This window comes from Nycticebus coucang, chromosome 22 (genome assembly GCF_027406575.1).
Source record: "Nycticebus coucang isolate mNycCou1 chromosome 22, mNycCou1.pri, whole genome shotgun sequence".
In the NCBI taxonomy this organism is placed as follows: Eukaryota; Metazoa; Chordata; class Mammalia; order Primates; family Lorisidae; genus Nycticebus; species Nycticebus coucang.
In genome coordinates, this window is record NC_069801.1 from 5,780,519 (window position 1) to 5,797,406 (window position 16,888).

Sequence of the window (16,888 nt, forward strand, 5' to 3'; positions counted from 1 at the left end):
ACAAAAGAAACCGATGTAACAAAGCAGTATCCATAGCAACAACAACTTAATATTTCAGTCCTCTTCAGCTGCAGTGGATTAAATAAAATGACAAGATGTTCTCTTTGAAAAGTAACCTGTTACTATGGAAACGTTTTAGTCTAAGAAGTAAACAGGGAATGGACAGAAAAGAGCAGGGAGCCTGCAAATGAATATCAAAAAGGGAGAAGCATCTTTGCAAAGGAGATGAGCACACTGATGGCCAGATCACAGGGAGGGCTCCTGGAGAAAAGCACGTCAGCTGGGTACAGAGCCTGACCAGACCCAGGGGCTTGCCTAAGAAGGTGGCATGGTCACTCTCCCCTGGAGAGGCAATGTTCTGGGCATGTTTGCTCAAGATGCCCCGGTATCACTACGTGACTATGGTGACTGCTTACAACAAGGACCTGATCCTCTAGGCAGGGGGAGGGGACAAGGATGTGGAAACGGGGAGAAGACCTGAAGCGACAGCACCGCCGTGAAGCCCCTCAATGCAAGAACTGGTAGAACTGCAGCCTTTCGCGGGCAGCTGGCAGGCTTCCCATCACAACCCAGACCTTAGCCTCTCCCCAAACCTGGGGACACACAGCAGCATGGCCTGTAGCCCATTCCCAGGGCTGGGACTAACAACTCTCAAGTCAGACCCCAGTTCCGCAGCTGGTGTCGTACGTGAATAGGATCACTGGGAGTCTTCCTTCCTCCTGACATGCAGATTGTATACATCAGACAGTGGATAACTCTTATCTTTCCCATAGGGTGCCTCGAGCTCAAGAGAAAGACTCTAGGAAGTCTACTTACTAGTACATTAGAGAGGGACCACAGAAAGAGTCTGTGGGTCTAGAACGAAACACACATTTTAAGAAATGCAAAAAGTAATTTATCCAAATCACTTCTTTTACACAGATTGTGGGGCAGGAGTGACAATGAGGATCAGACAGAAGACGAGAATGACATGTCAGGTTTCTCACACTTCTCCAGCATGAGCACCTGTGTGTGCTCAGGTGCAGGGAAAGAGCATTGATTTCAGAGTTCAACCTGAATTAAAAACTACAGCACCAAAGTTTTTTTTGGCTCTAATTGTGATCCTGAGAACACAATTCAGACTCTCTGAACTATAGTCTCCACGTCTATAAAATGAAGTTCATAATGTCTACTTTGCAAGGTTGCTGTAAAAATAAAAGATGATCTACGGCAAGAACTAGACATAGTACCTGTTGTATAGAGGTCATGGCTACTACTAACTCCAAGTATTAGCAAAAAGTGAGAATGGGAGGGTGGTGTCTGTGGCTCAAAGGAGTAGGACGCTGGCTGCATGAGCCCCAGCCAAAAACTGCCAAAACAAACAAACAAACAAACAAAAAGAAAACACCTGAGAATGGGAGCTAACCCTGTAACATGCATGAGTCTCACAGCACCTTCTGCCTCTCCTTCAGCACATACCTCGTTCGTGACTTTGTATTTATTTTGTGTAACTGTTTCTTTCAATGGCTGACTATCTGGCAGTCTAAACCCAAAAGCACCAAGTCTATTTTTAGTCACCACTATAAACCACAGCCCACTGGTTCTCACTAAATGTATTCTAAATGAATAAAGGACTCCACTATTCTAACTCAACTATTGTTTAACTATTATAAATAACGACTAAGGGATTTGTTGCAAAATTAAAATAGTTAAGATACCTATGATAGAAGGCCATCCTTCTGAGCAAAATTAATCTGAAAATATGACTGATAAACTGCCTAGCAAGAAGAAAATTCATCATTAATTAAAAATAAAAGACAAACAGAATCAATCAACAACTGAAAAAGTTAATGGTTCCAAATTGACATACAAATATCAAGACCAACATAGGCACTTGCCCCAAATCCAAAATCATAAAATCCTAACTCTCCTGTGACGGGAGGTGCCTGAGATGCTGCCTGATCCAGTCTTCTCGCTCACCAGAAGAAAAGAGAAGTGCTCCTTGGAGGTATCACATGCTGTTAATTATAGAAAAGGATTCCAGGCCACAGAAGTCACTTTCCCACAGGGTCCTCCTACATACTGACATAATTCAGAGTTCAGAATTAAACGTCAGGCATTGGCTGAGGAATAGTAAGAATTTCCAAGCTAATAACAAGATCCAGTAAATACAGCCTCCACATACTATAATGTGTGAGCAATGTGAGGGAAAAAAATGTTTTTTAAATTTACAACAGGTGAGGAAGATCTAGTTCCAAAGTACTACAATGACTTTGCTCCGTTGTCTAAATTTCTTATCTGCCACATCCCTCCCCCGTCGTTAACTTTGCCAGTGACATGTCGCAACATTCCACTCGGGCTCGTCTGGTTGACGGTGACGGCTGCTGTCAAGATGGAAATGGCTTTAAGGACGATGCCTAACAAAGCCACACACACGTATGATGCTCTAAAAAACAAACAAATAAAAAAAATCTCACCATGACTGAGAACAATGTATAAAGTCATAGTCTTTGAAGAGTAAGCTGATCTCCTAACCAAACATGATGCTGGCTTTCTGCACCTTCAAATCAAACCACCTAATAACCTGAATGGAGTGGACCCAGAAAAGGGAGACTTTGAACCTAGTAGGCAGGTCTACAACATACGTCTAAAGGTCTCTTTGTTCCCACTGGGAAGTCTCTAAGAAATGTTATTAAAAAAACTAAAGAAAAAAAACAGCAATTGCCTTATTCCCCTTAAGTGTAGTAGTTTGCACGTGAGAAGAGGAGGAGGTAAGCAGGCCTTAACTACCACAAGTACATAATTATACTGTGCAAAGTAGTAAGAACAAACGGGGTCACATCAGCTGTGACAAGATGTAGAAGTAGAGTCTCATCCAAAAGGAAACATGAAAAAACCATAAACACCCAAACAAAAGCCACCAAGCAGACCAGGGCTGGCGAGGTGGCTCACACCTCTACTCCTAGCACTCTGGGAGGCCAAGGTGGAAGGACTGCTTGAGGTCAGGGGTTCTAAACCATCCTGAGCAAAGTGACACCCTGTCTCTACTAAAAATAGAAAAATTAGCCAGGTATGGTAGTTCATGCCTGTAGTCCCAGCTACTTAGGTGGCTGAGGCGGGAGGATCGCTTAAGCCCAGGACTTTGAGGTTGCTGTGAGCTATGATCACACCACTACACTCTACCCAGGGTGACAAGAGCAAGACTCTGTCTCAAACAAACAAACAAAAAAAAAGGAAAAGGAGATCAGTAAATATACTGGTCACTAAATACCATCATTCCTAAAGCAATTCCTAACATTGTTTTAGTTGAACAGGTTGACCATAAAAAATAAAGATGTTGAAATAATTGTACCTATGAGATTGGAGATTTGGCCTTTGAATTATTTATTTATCCTGGAGATAGAGTCTTGCTCTGTTGCCCAGGCCAGAGCACAGGTGGTATCATTGTAGCTCTCTGCAACCTCCAATTCCTGGGCTCAAGAGATCCTCCTGCCTCAGTCTCGAGTTGCTGCAACTACAGGTGTACACCACTATAACTGGCTAATATTTTTTAATTTTTAAACATTTTTTGGTAAAGGCAGGGTCTCACGATTGTCCAGGCTGTGGTCTTTCAAGTAATAACAATGTGTACTAAACAACTGTGGGCCAAGCACTTTCATATGGTTTTCATCTAATCTTTCTACAACTATGAGAAATAGTTACCTCCACATTACCCTTAAGAAAACTGAGGATCAGAAGAGGGAAAAAGTTGTCCAATGTCACTTATTAGATAGACTTTGAACCACACCATCCAGCTCCAAACCCAGCCTTTTCTCGGGCCACAGACGCTGTCATTTATTTATTTGATACATTGATACCAAAGACTCATTTGCCAGGCACTCTACTGGGAAGCAAGACTTAGATCAGACAGCATCCTTGTCCCAGAAGCTAAAAGTCAAACAGGGAAGTCAGATAATCACAAATAAACGTGTAGTTTAAAGAACATTCGCAGAAATCTTTAATTAACCCAGTTGAATTAAAATGAGGTGCTTTACCTTAGATGCAACATATCCAGAGTATGCAACATGAGATTAGTTTTCTTTCGTATTTGGTTTAAACATACATTCAAGCACCTGTATCTGCCCAAATCAGAAACCGTTCAGAAGAGACAATAATCAATTATTTATGCTAATTTAGGAGAAGCCTCATGTATGTGGCTTCAACATCATTACAAATCTTCCTTTTTCCTACCTCTGTCTCATCCCATCAGACATTTCTTTTATAGCATTAAAATAAAGGCCTCTCTGGTAAAAAGACGATTTGGTTCAGTAATGAACAAAAAGTAAAATGGAAAAGAAAAAATGACTTCAGAAGGAAAAAGCTTAGGAACCGAGAACAACTAGAGAAATCACAGATAATCAGGTGTTAGTTTTAGAACAGTCTCCTAGGTCAATCCAGTGGCTAAGAGGCAAGGACATAGTGAAGAGCCGAGAGCCAGAAGGAAGTAAGTGCTGATTCAACACAACCAAGGCCATGCCAGCTTTCAACCAGGAACACCCTGCAAAACGCACGGCGACAAGGGAGCACTTTAAATTGGGGCTGATGAGGTGGTTCACTTTAAATATAAGGCCCAATCTCAGATTTATGACTCAAGATTCTACTACAGTGACACGAAAGGCTTTACTACAATAGTTCTATGGATTTTTATGCACCTTTTGAAACATATATTTCAGTAGTCTGCCACATTTCCTGACAATCTGAAGTGCAACAGGAGAGGAAAAATGAACCAAATCAAGGCTCGGCGCCCACAGCACGGCGGTTACGGCTCCAGCCACACACACTGAGGGTGGCGGCTTTGAACCCGGCCCGGGCCAGCCAAATGACTGCAACAAAAAAATAGCCGGGCATTGTGGCAGGCTCCTGTAGTCCCAGCTACTTGGGAGGCTGAGGCAACAGCATTGCTTAAGCCCAAGAATTGCAGGCTGCTGTGAGCTGTGACGCCACTGCACTCTAGCGAGGGCGACATAGTTAGACTCTGTCTCAAAAAAAAAAAAAAAAAAAAGATCAAACAACCTGGCTGCTGTTCAAGCGACACAGACCCAACCAAGAATTAACTTCCCATGAGCTGTTCCTTCACCTCCTCCATCACCAGACAAGCACAGATGCCCTAAAGTGGAGTTTAGCATTCAAGAAATATTCTCCCAAGACAGAAAAATACAGAACAAATACATACTACACCAAAAAAAGGTTCTAATGACTTACTTTATTGGATTTTGTCACAACATAGCACAGCCACAGATTATCAGTAACCACAACGTAGGTAAACCATACCAGGCCCAGCCAGGCCAGCAGGAGGAACCTGACCCAGAGCTGACTCGGATGTGAAAACAGCTTCCTGATCACATTTTTTATTTGCTAAGTGTAAAGACAGTTTAAGAAGAGGTAAAAATCCTAAAACACAAAGGCAATGTTTGCCTGACTCAAATAATAAGTTTTCTCCTTGAATCAGAAACGTTAATCCTGCACAGATCCCCCATGTATGTGACGAGGATGCTACAGTATCCAGTTTCCTTTAGTCTAGAAAAGGGACAATTTTACTAAAAGAGAGAAGCAGAAAGAAAGAATGCTGGTGTTTCTAAATGTCATAAAATAAAACAAGTTCCAGAAGCCACAGTACACGGTATGTGAAAAAGGAGACACCTACCCAAACTCCCACACGCAAGGGTTACCTGTGGTCATGATGGGAAGAGAGCGTCCCCCCCACGAATGGAAAGACAGATGATAAAAACAGTAATGAACGCACTAATCCTAACTTATGCCTCCACAATTCACCTCCTTAGCTGCAAAATCCTTCTCTTTCCTATGACGGTTCTTCCATTGTGCCCTTTCCCATATCCTATACCTTCCTTGAACCTCACAAATACATAAAACTTAATTGTCATTTAAAATTTTTTTCCCAATCTTTATCAGAAGAAAAAGAGAGGAAACGATGAGGAGTAACTGGTAAGATTCAAAACCTTCACATACAATCTGCTCCAGTAAGAATTGAACTTGTCCTCAATCTGCTTGCTTGACTGGCTCCGAGTCAATCACGGTGAGAGCCATCTGTCTGAGCCCCCTCTGCAACCAGAACACCCCAAAAGCACAACTTCCTCTGTGTAGAAAAGACTCATGTCTGGTAATCAGGCAGACACTTGTGGCCTGGTCAAGGCTTCTTGGCTTCTCAGGCATCAACTACTCCTTTCATTATCTATTCACAGAACTCACAAGTCACACAACAATGCCACCCTACTCTAACACAAACAAAATACAAGTCACACACAAATGCCACCCTACTCTAACACAAACAAAATACAAGTCACACACAAATGCCACCCTACTCTAACACAAACAAAATGCCTGGAACCTCAACTTGTAGCACACATGTCAATGATACATTTTCTAAAAAACTGCCAAGAAATTTTCCTTCAGTTCTAAAAAGAAAGGTTTGCTGCCTTTTGAAGCAAAAGACATAGCAGAAACTGATGTGACATAGCCTTCCATTTTTAAAAAAACCCATTTTAACACGATATTGTTGCAATCATAATCCATAAACATCCCCTGCAAGTGTCCGACTTCAGAAAAAGATCACAAGGATTATAATCTGCTCTGGCAAACAGGCTCTCAATCAAAACAAGTTCCACCCACCTTCAAAGGCAACCAATAGCTGCCCACCTACCACCCTTCCTAAGACATCCACACAGGGCTGCTCTTGGGCCCAGGCATCCCTGCCAGCCACACGGGCCACAGGGTAGCCTGTGAGCTTGCTCTGCAGCTCCTGAAGGCAAGCCAGCTCGGCAACAGGCACCCAGCAGGTTAATATCACACCGAGAGAGAAGAGGTGAAAGGAAAGGGAAGAGGACAGGGTCAGAGGGACCCACAAAGATTCGTACTCTGCGTCTGCTTAATGCATCTCTGGGCAGACCCCATTCTTAGCTCTGATTTTATGCTTCGCCATAGCACCTACGTGGCCAAGCAGAGCTGAATCCAAGCTCTCAGGAACATGCACCATATGAATGATGAAATGATTCATAAACACCTTCAGAAGTGAGAGACAGCAGCAAAAACCATCACTGTTGTGGTGAGGCCAGATGAAGATAGCCTACCTGCAGGGGCTGAATGGATCATCCATGACTAACAGAGGCTCTGGAGAGTCTAGCTGAATTCCTCAACCTCTACTCACTACTAAACTCTGCCCTTTTCTACTCTAACAACTCAAAATGGAGGCACATGCAGCCTGAGAGACCTCATAGAGCTTTCACTGAGCTTGTGCTATGACCTAAGCCTTCACGCAGAACGCAGAAACTTCCCCTCACACTGACAGGACTGAGCATGTGCTGTGACCCTCCCTCATCCACACACTGTCTCTCAACGCAATCAATCTCAACCCTGCTGTTTCCGTAAATAAAGCCCAGCCAACAGCCTCTGCAGCTTCTCCCTGCACACCAAGCTAGTGTGCAGGGAAGTGGGGCCTTCACAAGGGGATCCGAGACAGCCAACACCAGGGAACTCGGCAAGCCGAGCCCTGCACAGGCTTTAGTCAGATGTCCTGCTCCAAAGACCACAGCAAGTTTTGTTTCATCTTTTTTTTTTTCTTTAAATAGTGATTTTAAAAAGCAAGATCTCAAAGAAAGAACAGAATGAAATGACATACATATAAATGACCACACATAAGATAAAGAGAAATACTGCAGCACATTTAAAAACACAGAAGTAGCTACTTAAGCAAATACACAAATTTCTTTTTGAAAACTTTAAACCTTTGGAAAAAGACCAAACAGACAAGTCAAATAAAGCTATGGAGTGCTTGGCACTGCGAAACAGGTACAGACATAGAGGGTGCTATCACGAGCAGGGTTTGTTTAGTTTTGCGATGGAGTCTCACTCTGTAGCCCTCAGTAGAGTGCTGTGGCATCATTACAGCTCGCAGCAACCTCAAACTCCCGGGTGCAAGTGAACCTCCCGCCTTAGCCTCCTAAGTAGCTGGAACTACAGGCATCTGCCACAACACCTAATTGTTTTTTTCTAATTGGTAGAGATGGGGGGTCTTACCCTGCTCAAGCTGGTCTCAAACTCCTGACGTCAAGCGATTCTCTTGCCTCAGCCTCCCAGAGCGCTAGTATTACAGTATGAGCCACCACAACAGGCCACGAATACTTTATTTTAGGCAAAGAGCTTTATCTTGCTTAGAGAAGAAACTCCGCAATTTCCCAAACAATAAACAAAACATTTCCTAAAGCAGGTCCAGCCTAAGAATGTATTTCAAACAATAGGAAGGGCAGAAAGGTTCAAATTAAGAATCCAAAGAACACCCTGCCATAAAGATTTAATTTGAGGTGTCCTGACTGAAAACTCTTAAGGCAAATCCTTATAACATTACCCATGAAATTCAGTAAAGTTCTATCTGAAAATATTTCTAAAGCCATGTAAGCAAGGCCATCCTCCCCCCACCCCCGTCATACTGAACACTGTAAAGTGCTCATAGTATCAGCCAAAACGTTTTCTGTTAAAGCCCTTAACACATTTTGTGTACTTTTGCCCCAACCTCCACCTCCAAAAAAGAAAAACCTGACTCCTCACTATAAGAAGGTCTAGCTCTGGATGTGTAGGCCTCATTTTCACTTGCAAACTAAGAGGTAATCCTATGTATTATTATTTAGTGTTACAATTTTTTTTTTAAGAGACAATCTCACTCTGTCACCCTAGTAGAGTGCTGTAGTGCCATAGCTCACAGCAACTTCAAACTCTTGGGGTCAAGTGATCCTTTTGCCTCAGCCTCCCAAGTTGCTGGGACTACAGGTACCCACCACAATGCCTGACTTAGCTTTTTTATTTTTGGTAGAGACGGGTCTCACTCTTGCTTAGGCTGGTCTTAAACTCCAGAGCTCTTGCCTCAGCCTTTCAAAGTTCTAGGAATACAGGGGTCAAGCCACCATGCCTAGCACTTAGTTACAATTTAAAAAGAGCTCAGGCCTCAGCCTAAGTAGCTGAGACCATAGGTGCATGTCACCACATCTGGCTAATTTTTTCTATTTTCTGTAGAGATAGGGTCTTACTATGTTACTTGGGCTGGTCTCGAACTCCTGATCTCAAACAATCCTCCCACCTCACCTCTCAAAGTACTAGAACACAGGAGTGAGCCAAGCAGGCGGCGAGTCCCCTGTTCAGAACTGCATGCCTTAGGCAATCCTTTAATATAATATATAAATTCCCTCATTTGTAAAATAAAAGAGAATGCCAACCTCATTGAGCTTTGCAGGGATTAAATAAATTAAAGCATTTATCACCGAGTAAGCATATCATCAGCAGTTCTCAACCACAGGAACAACCCACAGGAACTGTATTAAAGGGTCGCGGCATTGGGAAGGTTGAGAACCACAGCTCTACATGGTAGTAGTTGTTATTCTGTGTACCTTAAACAGATGATATTATAAATTTGATTCCTTGATGTCACACTCAGAAATGTCAAATGCTATTATATATTAAATAAAGCCTAGTTTTAAATCTCTTAAAACCTTATTTGGACGCTCTGAATTTAATTTTCTGGTTGACCTGGGTACTTGTGTAGTAACAGGTGAAAAACGCTTGTGTTCTGGACTTACAGACTAGAATTTGGACTCAGACCTTGCTCCCTACTTGCTAGGTGATCCTGAGCAAGTGACCAGACTTCTCTGAGCCAAAGATTTTTATCTTCAAAATTAGTGTAATAAAAGTACTAAACTCCGGAGATTACTGTAACAGTTAAATAAGATTATGTAGCCTCTCCCCTACCCTGACTTTCCCTTCTTGACAATCAGTCCTGAAGACTTTGTAAGGAGCCACTGCAGGCAAAAAGGAGGAAAGGGACCAGGGGAGAGGAGATGTGAGGTTATCAAAGCCCATATGTGTGTGAGAAAAGGCAGAGTAAGGGGCAGGAAATTGGAAGTCGAGATACCCAGGATAATGAAGGAAGGTCCTTACGATTACAGAGGAGTATCACAAACGAGGAAAAGGGAAATCACAGCAGGAACCCCGCAGTACCGGATTCAAATTACGGAGCATTCATACGAACTCGGGGACATACAGAAACACAGATGTCAGGGTGCGCTTCACACACGACACAGATCAACACATACTCTCTCTCCAGCTCTCTGCACACAGAAGGGCTGAGAGCAGTGACAGAAAGTGATGAGCAAGCCCAGCACCATCATTCTCCAAAATCTGGGACAACCTGACTTCAGAATAAATACTTACAGTAACAGACTAAACAATAAAGTACAAAGCCACTAGTCCATCCTGATTTAAATAAATGAATTAAAAGTTTAATAAAGCAGCTATATAGACTCAGAGCAATCTCCCACAAAACAGTCATTAATTAAAGAAGGAGAAAAAGAAAACTGCCAACGGTAAAACCTGGCAGACACCATCTTGTTCCAATGATTAAAGTGAAATCGCCAGTACTGGGACAAACAAGAATTCTGTGCCAGCCAGCTGAATACACAACTTCTGTGCTATCTCTGTCAAAGACACATGCTCTCAATCTAATAGTAAGGAAAATCATAACTGCAAACTGAGGAACAGCACACACAGAATCGGCCTTTACCTTCAAAAGCACCAAGATAATGAGGCCAAACAGCAGCTGGGAAATCACCAGACTGCAAGGGGACTGAAGGCTCAAGACTCCAAACCAAGGCCAAACAGGAGCTTTCTGCCATCAAAGTTTTTACTGGGATAACTAGCAAAACTTGAGTGGAGTCTGAGAATTCCATAGTAATAATATTTTATTTTTAATTTCCTGATTTTGAAGGTTGTATTGTAGTTACATGAGAAAACGCCCTTTGTCAAGGGGAAGATACAAAGCACTGGAGTGTGACAGAGCCTTACAGTGGGCGCCTGTGGCTCAGTCGGTGGGGCGCGGGCCTCATATACCGAGGGTGGCGGGTTCAAACCCAGCCCCGGCCGAACTGCAACCAAAAAATAGCCGGGTGTTGTGTCGGGCGCCTGTAGTCCCAGCTACTCGGGAGGCTGAGGCAAGAGAATCGCTTAAGCCCAGGAGCTGGAGGTTGCTGTGAGCTGTGTGAGGCCACGGCACTCTACCGAGGGCCATAAAGTGAGACTCTGTCCCTACAAAAAAAAATAAATAAATAAAAGAAACAATACTTTCAAATGAGTCCGTTTAAAAACTTCTTCTAGTATACTTGCAACCATTCTGTAAGGTTGATTCTATTGCAAAATAAAAGGAATTAATTATGCAAAGAAAGCCCAGTGACTGGGATACAGGGCTCTAACTGCAGCCCAGGATTACTAACATTATTGCCACTGTGGTTCTGGGAGAGAGAAAATGTAGTCCTTACAAGTGCCTCTACTTTATCATTGCTACTAAACGCAATCCTCAATATTGCTGTAAAACTCCAAACCAGAAAGTAAATATGAGGGGAGAGGAAAAGGAGGGGGGGGGAGAATGAGAGAGGGGAGACCACAGGTAATCACAGACATTCTTCCCTAGAAAAGAGTTGAGAAGATCAGATATGAGCCCTCTCCCCTGGTTTTCCATGAGATTAGCAAGAGAAGATTCCTGTTCAAAAAACAAAGAAACTTTAATAAAAATTAAGTTAAAACAAAACAAAACAAAACACAAAGAACCAAGAGTATAATTAGGTGCTTTTGTGGTACAGCCCAAGCCTCTGAGGAAATTGCTCAGAGAAAAATGATTCTTTCATAAAGTATTATTAGAGAAAGTGGAGGGAGGAGGGCAGCAGGGGCGGGGAGGGCAGCACCGCACAAAAAGCTACATTGCACTGTCTTCCTCATTTTACTTTAGAAGCTTAAAGAACACTTCATTTGGCTAGGGTAAACAAAAGAACAGCTACCTGGGAAAATTCAAGTTTAATCATCAAGAAGATAAAACCATTTCCTCTCAAATGGGACCCAGCACATCTGCTGTTCTTCCTGGAGCTCCATTCACCATTTCTTCCTTTCTCTCCTAAGACAAAATTTAATTGCTATAGGGTAGAAGTTGATTACTGTAAAAAGCCAAATCTATTTTTTCAATAAAACTTATTTCAATTTTGGTCCTTTCAGATTTTTCATTAAAATATTCTGACTGCAGAAATATATTTCACATTAATACCACTTATTTACTCATTAAATATTACTAGATAAATTTCATTGATGTTCAATTAAGAAATTTATCTTGCATTTCATCAGCCAGGTGCGGTGGCTCATGCCTATAATCCTAGCACTCTGAGAGGACGAGGCAGGTGGATTGCCTGAGCTCACAGGTTTGAGACCAGACTGAGCAAGAGCAAAAACCTGTCTCAAAAAATAGCTGGGCCTGGTAGTGGGCATTTGTAGTCCCAGTTACTAGGGAGGCTGAGGCAAAAGGATCACTTGGGCACAAGAATTTGAGGTTGCTGTGACCTACGATGCCGTGGTATTCTATCAAGGGCAACAAAGTGAGATACTGTCTTAAAAAAAAAAAAAAATTATCATGCATTTTTAATAAATGTATATTTGCTAAGAATTTTGTAATCAATATTCTAAGCAGAGTTAAGAATCCAGCATATTAACCAGAAGCCAACAGTCTGCTTGGTAGAACAATAACTTGAGAAGTAGTATGTTATACTTTTGGGCTTAACACTTCATAGGATAAAAAAAAAAAAAAAAAAACACCCAATGTTTGCCCAATTCCCAAGAACCAACAACAACAACAACACAATTTTCAAAAGTGACAGTTTCCAAAAGTGACCTACAAGGTAGCTTTTACCATCTCCCCCTACTGATGTGGAGTCCAGAGAGTACACGCCTCCCCTGTGGGTACAAAGATGAAGCAGCAGCACGGCTGCCCAGATGCAGGAGGGAAGGGATCTTTCCAGCAGCTAATCTTAACACAGACCACGCCGTCAGGTTAAAAGGCTAGGAGGCAGCAAATGAAAAGCTACTGAGGACAGCAAAGAGATCCGTACAATCACCTCTTTATGCTCAGTGGTTCCCAACCTTCTTGGCCCCTACAACTGGTTTCATGGAAGACAACTTTTCCATGGATAGAGGTGGGGTGTAGTTTGGGACGATTCCAGCACATTATTTCTCTCCCTCAGATCATCAGGCATTAGATTCCCATAAGGAGTGTGCAACCTACATCCCTTCCTTCCATGGGCAGTTCACAGTAGGGCTCATGCTCCTGTGAGGGTCTAATGCCACTGATGATCTGACAGGGGTGGAGTCCAGGGGGTGATGCGAGCGCTGGGGAGCAACTGTGAACACTGATGATCTGACAGGGGTGGAGTCCAGGGGGTGATGCGAGTGCTGGGGAGCAACTGTGAACACTGATGATCTGACAGGGGTGGAGTCCAGGGGGTGATGCGAGCGCTGGGGAGCAACTGTGAACACTGATGAAGAGTCACTCACTTGCAATCCCCTCTTGCTGTGTGGCCCAGTTCCTCACAGGCCATTGACCAGTTGCGGTTCTCCGGCCAGGGATTGGGGGCCACAGCCTATACTGTGCTTTGGTCAAATATATATAAGGCCTACCTGGCTTTATTAAGACCTCTAAGTGGAAATTTATTGATTTTAAGTTCCTAAGCAGATTTTTGGATCGGATTCTTCAAACAAAATGAGAACACAACGATATCGCCTTACAGAGTTTGCTGACCACAAGTAAATCTGAAATGAATCTCTTTTTATAAAAGCAAAAGGGAACAGTCTCTGAGTGCAGAAACATCAAAAATAAACTTTGGGAACAAATCCCAATTACCTGAGGGTTTAAAGTTAGTTAGCATTAGATTAAGGCTTTCTTTTTTTTTTTTTTGGTAGAGACAGAGTCTCACTTTATGGCCCTCGATAGAGTGCCATGGCCTCACACGGCTCACAGCAACCTCCAACTCCTGGGCTTAAGGGATTCTCTTGCCTCAGCCTCCCAAGTACAGGCGCCCGCCACAACGCCCGGCTACAGGCGCCTGCCACAACGCCCGGCTATTTTTTGGTTGCAGTTTGGCCGGGGCTGGGTTTGAACCAGCCACCCTCGGTATATGGGGCCGGCGCCCCACCGACTGAGCCACAGGCGCCGCCCAGATTAAGGCTTTCTTATTTGTCAGCCCTTTTTTACGTATCCTTCTTAGATGGAAACATCTGGCCTCAAAATTTTTGCCCAATTAAGTTTTGTTCCTCAAATGTCATGGCTGACAATGATGGAGAGTCACAAACCCTAACCTAAGATCCTTAGGGTCAGAGGTTTCCAGAATTCAGAATTCCTTAAATTTTAGCACTCGCATGGACATATCACAGTACACAACATCCCAGCAGTCTCTGAGCAGTAACCCATATTCTGTCTCGACATTATTTTCATAGTAAAATGTAGGTAAATTCACACAAAGTGAAATAAAGTCAGACTGTAAATGAACTCATATCATGTCAGATGAGGTTTAGGCCATTAAATGACTTTTGGCACAAAACTAACCCTAAAAATTTTTGGAGATTTCAGAATTTAAGATAAGAAATTATGGATCTGTATTACTAAAGATGCTTGATTAGTATCGATGATCAGTATCCTAGGATAAAAAAAAAAAAATGAGAAATAAGTTTATACCTAATAATACCAAGGTTATTCCGTATCAATGACCAAGCAATCTATTCTCCCCAAGATTTAAAAGCAACAAGCCTAAGAGGATAGAGCCGTCTATTTCCCACCACCATGTGGTATTTCAGTAAGTACTAATACCAGCAGGACGGTGAAGTTCACAACACCAGGGCCCAACAAGATACAACCTTCGGAAACTGAGCCTGGCCTGCTGCACAACAATGACAACTACAACCAAAAACTAGCCGGGCATTGTGGTGGGCGCCTGTAGTCCCAGCTACTCGGGAGGCTGAGGCAGGAGAATTGCCTGAACCCAAGAGTTTGAGGTTGCTGTGAGCTGTGACGCCAGAGCACTCTAACCCTCCAACCAGAGCGACATAGAAAGACTCTGTCTAAATAAATAAATAAAACGGATCTGTGCAATAAAATTCTAAACTTTCACTGCTGATCAATATGCTAAATAAATTATTGTGAATTATATAAATCAACTTTTAACTACCATCAAAAAATTTGCTCTAAAGTAAAAAACAATTCTATCTTTCACACTGCCTCCATTATTTAAGAGGAGGGTAATAGTCATCAAAGTGTACAGTCACAGAATGGCTATTCCAGCAACTTCCAGGGCTCTCACTGATATATGCAATGTTTCACAGGCTCTTTACACAACCAGAAAAACAGTGTTTCTTTCCTCTCCACACTGAATCACACTTATTTACCTCAATGAGTCAGGTACTAAGAGTGGGCATATAGCACTTACGTAACTGTGATTACTTACTAGTCATGTTCATTAAAATTGGGGGGAAACCATCCCAGAAACATGTCACCACAAGCCTTCTCCCTCACAAACTTGAAATAAAAACAGAAATGAAGTAAATTCTGCAACAACATTCTAAGAATTGTATTGTGCATAAGTGAGGTGGAGGAAATACAAGTAGTTCCATTCCATGTTAAAATCAGAATACATTCTTTCATCATTTGAGCAGCTGTGGGAACTATACACTTACCCCTGAACTTCAGAGATACTACACAGTGCTCAGAGTAAGACCAGTGAGCCAAGACAGTAGGCTGGATTTGGCTCCACTTTTGCTGATTTTTATAAGAAAAATCTACACTTAACTGTAAGAAGATTGAGGATTGAGATCTGCCTCAAATCAGCATTCAAATATTTACTGAATGTGATTCATCCAGCACCTCTCAAGAACTTAAAATATACCAAGCACAGGCAAGACAGAGGGAGGGACAAATAATATCCCTCAATTGCATAGGTAACGCACATTTTAAAACAAAACTGAAGGGTGAAGTATCACCCTGAAAGACCACCAGCAACACATAATGAAAAGCTGGACAGGAACTTGTGTAATTTGTATGAGCCTCTGGCTACGCAGGTAAGTTACATATCACTTTTAACAAACATTCAGCAGAAATATGTAACTAAAACTAGTAAAAAGTAAATTTGGCTGGTTATTATGAACCTGGCAAAAGCTATTTTAGTTAACTCACTAACACAATCTAACTTAATGACAACTATTTATCAAGTGGCTAAATAAACAAAGTATCACTGAAATAACATCCAACCACTTTGTATCTACAGAAATCCAATTTCAAGCATTCCTCAATTCATCCGGGCCATAAAAAGACAGGACAAGGCAGCCAATGAATGCCTTGTAAAACATGTAAAATAAACATTTCAAAATACAAGCTGCTTTTGAAAGGTTACCATTGGTCAGCTTCTTTATCACTGACACATGGCATACCTCTGAAAAAGAAAAGTTCAGGCTGGGACTGCTAGTTCACGTCTATGATCCCAGCACATTGGGAGGCCAGGAGTTCACAACCAGCCTGGATAACACAGTGAAAGCCTGTATCCACAGAAAATGAGAACAGCCGGGCAGTGCCATGTGCCCATAGTCCTAGCTGCTTGAGAGGCTGAGGCAGGAGGATCCTTCGAGCCAGGATCTTAAGGCTATGATCACATCACTGCACTCCAGCCTGGTGACCAAGCGAAATCCTGTCTTAGTAAAGAATAAAAGAAAAGCCCAAATTTTACTGTTTTTTCAAGAAAGAATGGTACTCTCAGATACGCATCATACTAGTATACCTAAGGCTAGTGTTAAGTGTCCAGCATCTAGTACTAAAAGAGACAGGACACACGCTAACATACATGCCCCAGTGAAGACTTAGCAGCCTATTGCAAGCACGACAAAAACCATGTTCCCTTTTACTGATCCTACGTTGACTATTTCAACAACATTCTAAGTTCAACATATGATTTCCCAGCATTCTCCAGGAAAAAAGTTTTCACTAAAACAATACCCATTTTATAATGATTCTTAATGC

At 42.4% G+C, this 16,888-nt stretch overlaps 1 protein-coding gene across 7 annotated transcripts in view; it reads right to left on the minus strand.

Moving 5' to 3' along the window:
• Window positions 1–16,888, minus strand: part of RERE (arginine-glutamic acid dipeptide repeats) — a 413,923-nt gene that overhangs the window by 139,416 nt on the left and 257,619 nt on the right. The window contains exon 1 of one of the 7 annotated variants that reach the window (XM_053575358.1): window positions 7,104–7,371. The exons of the other annotated variants lie outside the window; for them this stretch is intronic. Within the exon in view, the coding sequence (XP_053431333.1) occupies window positions 7,104–7,129 (26 nt within the window). The 5' untranslated portion in view covers window positions 7,130–7,371. Of the gene's footprint in view, window positions 1–7,103; window positions 7,372–16,888 lie in introns of those variants that run through there. 7 annotated transcript variants of the gene reach the window in all.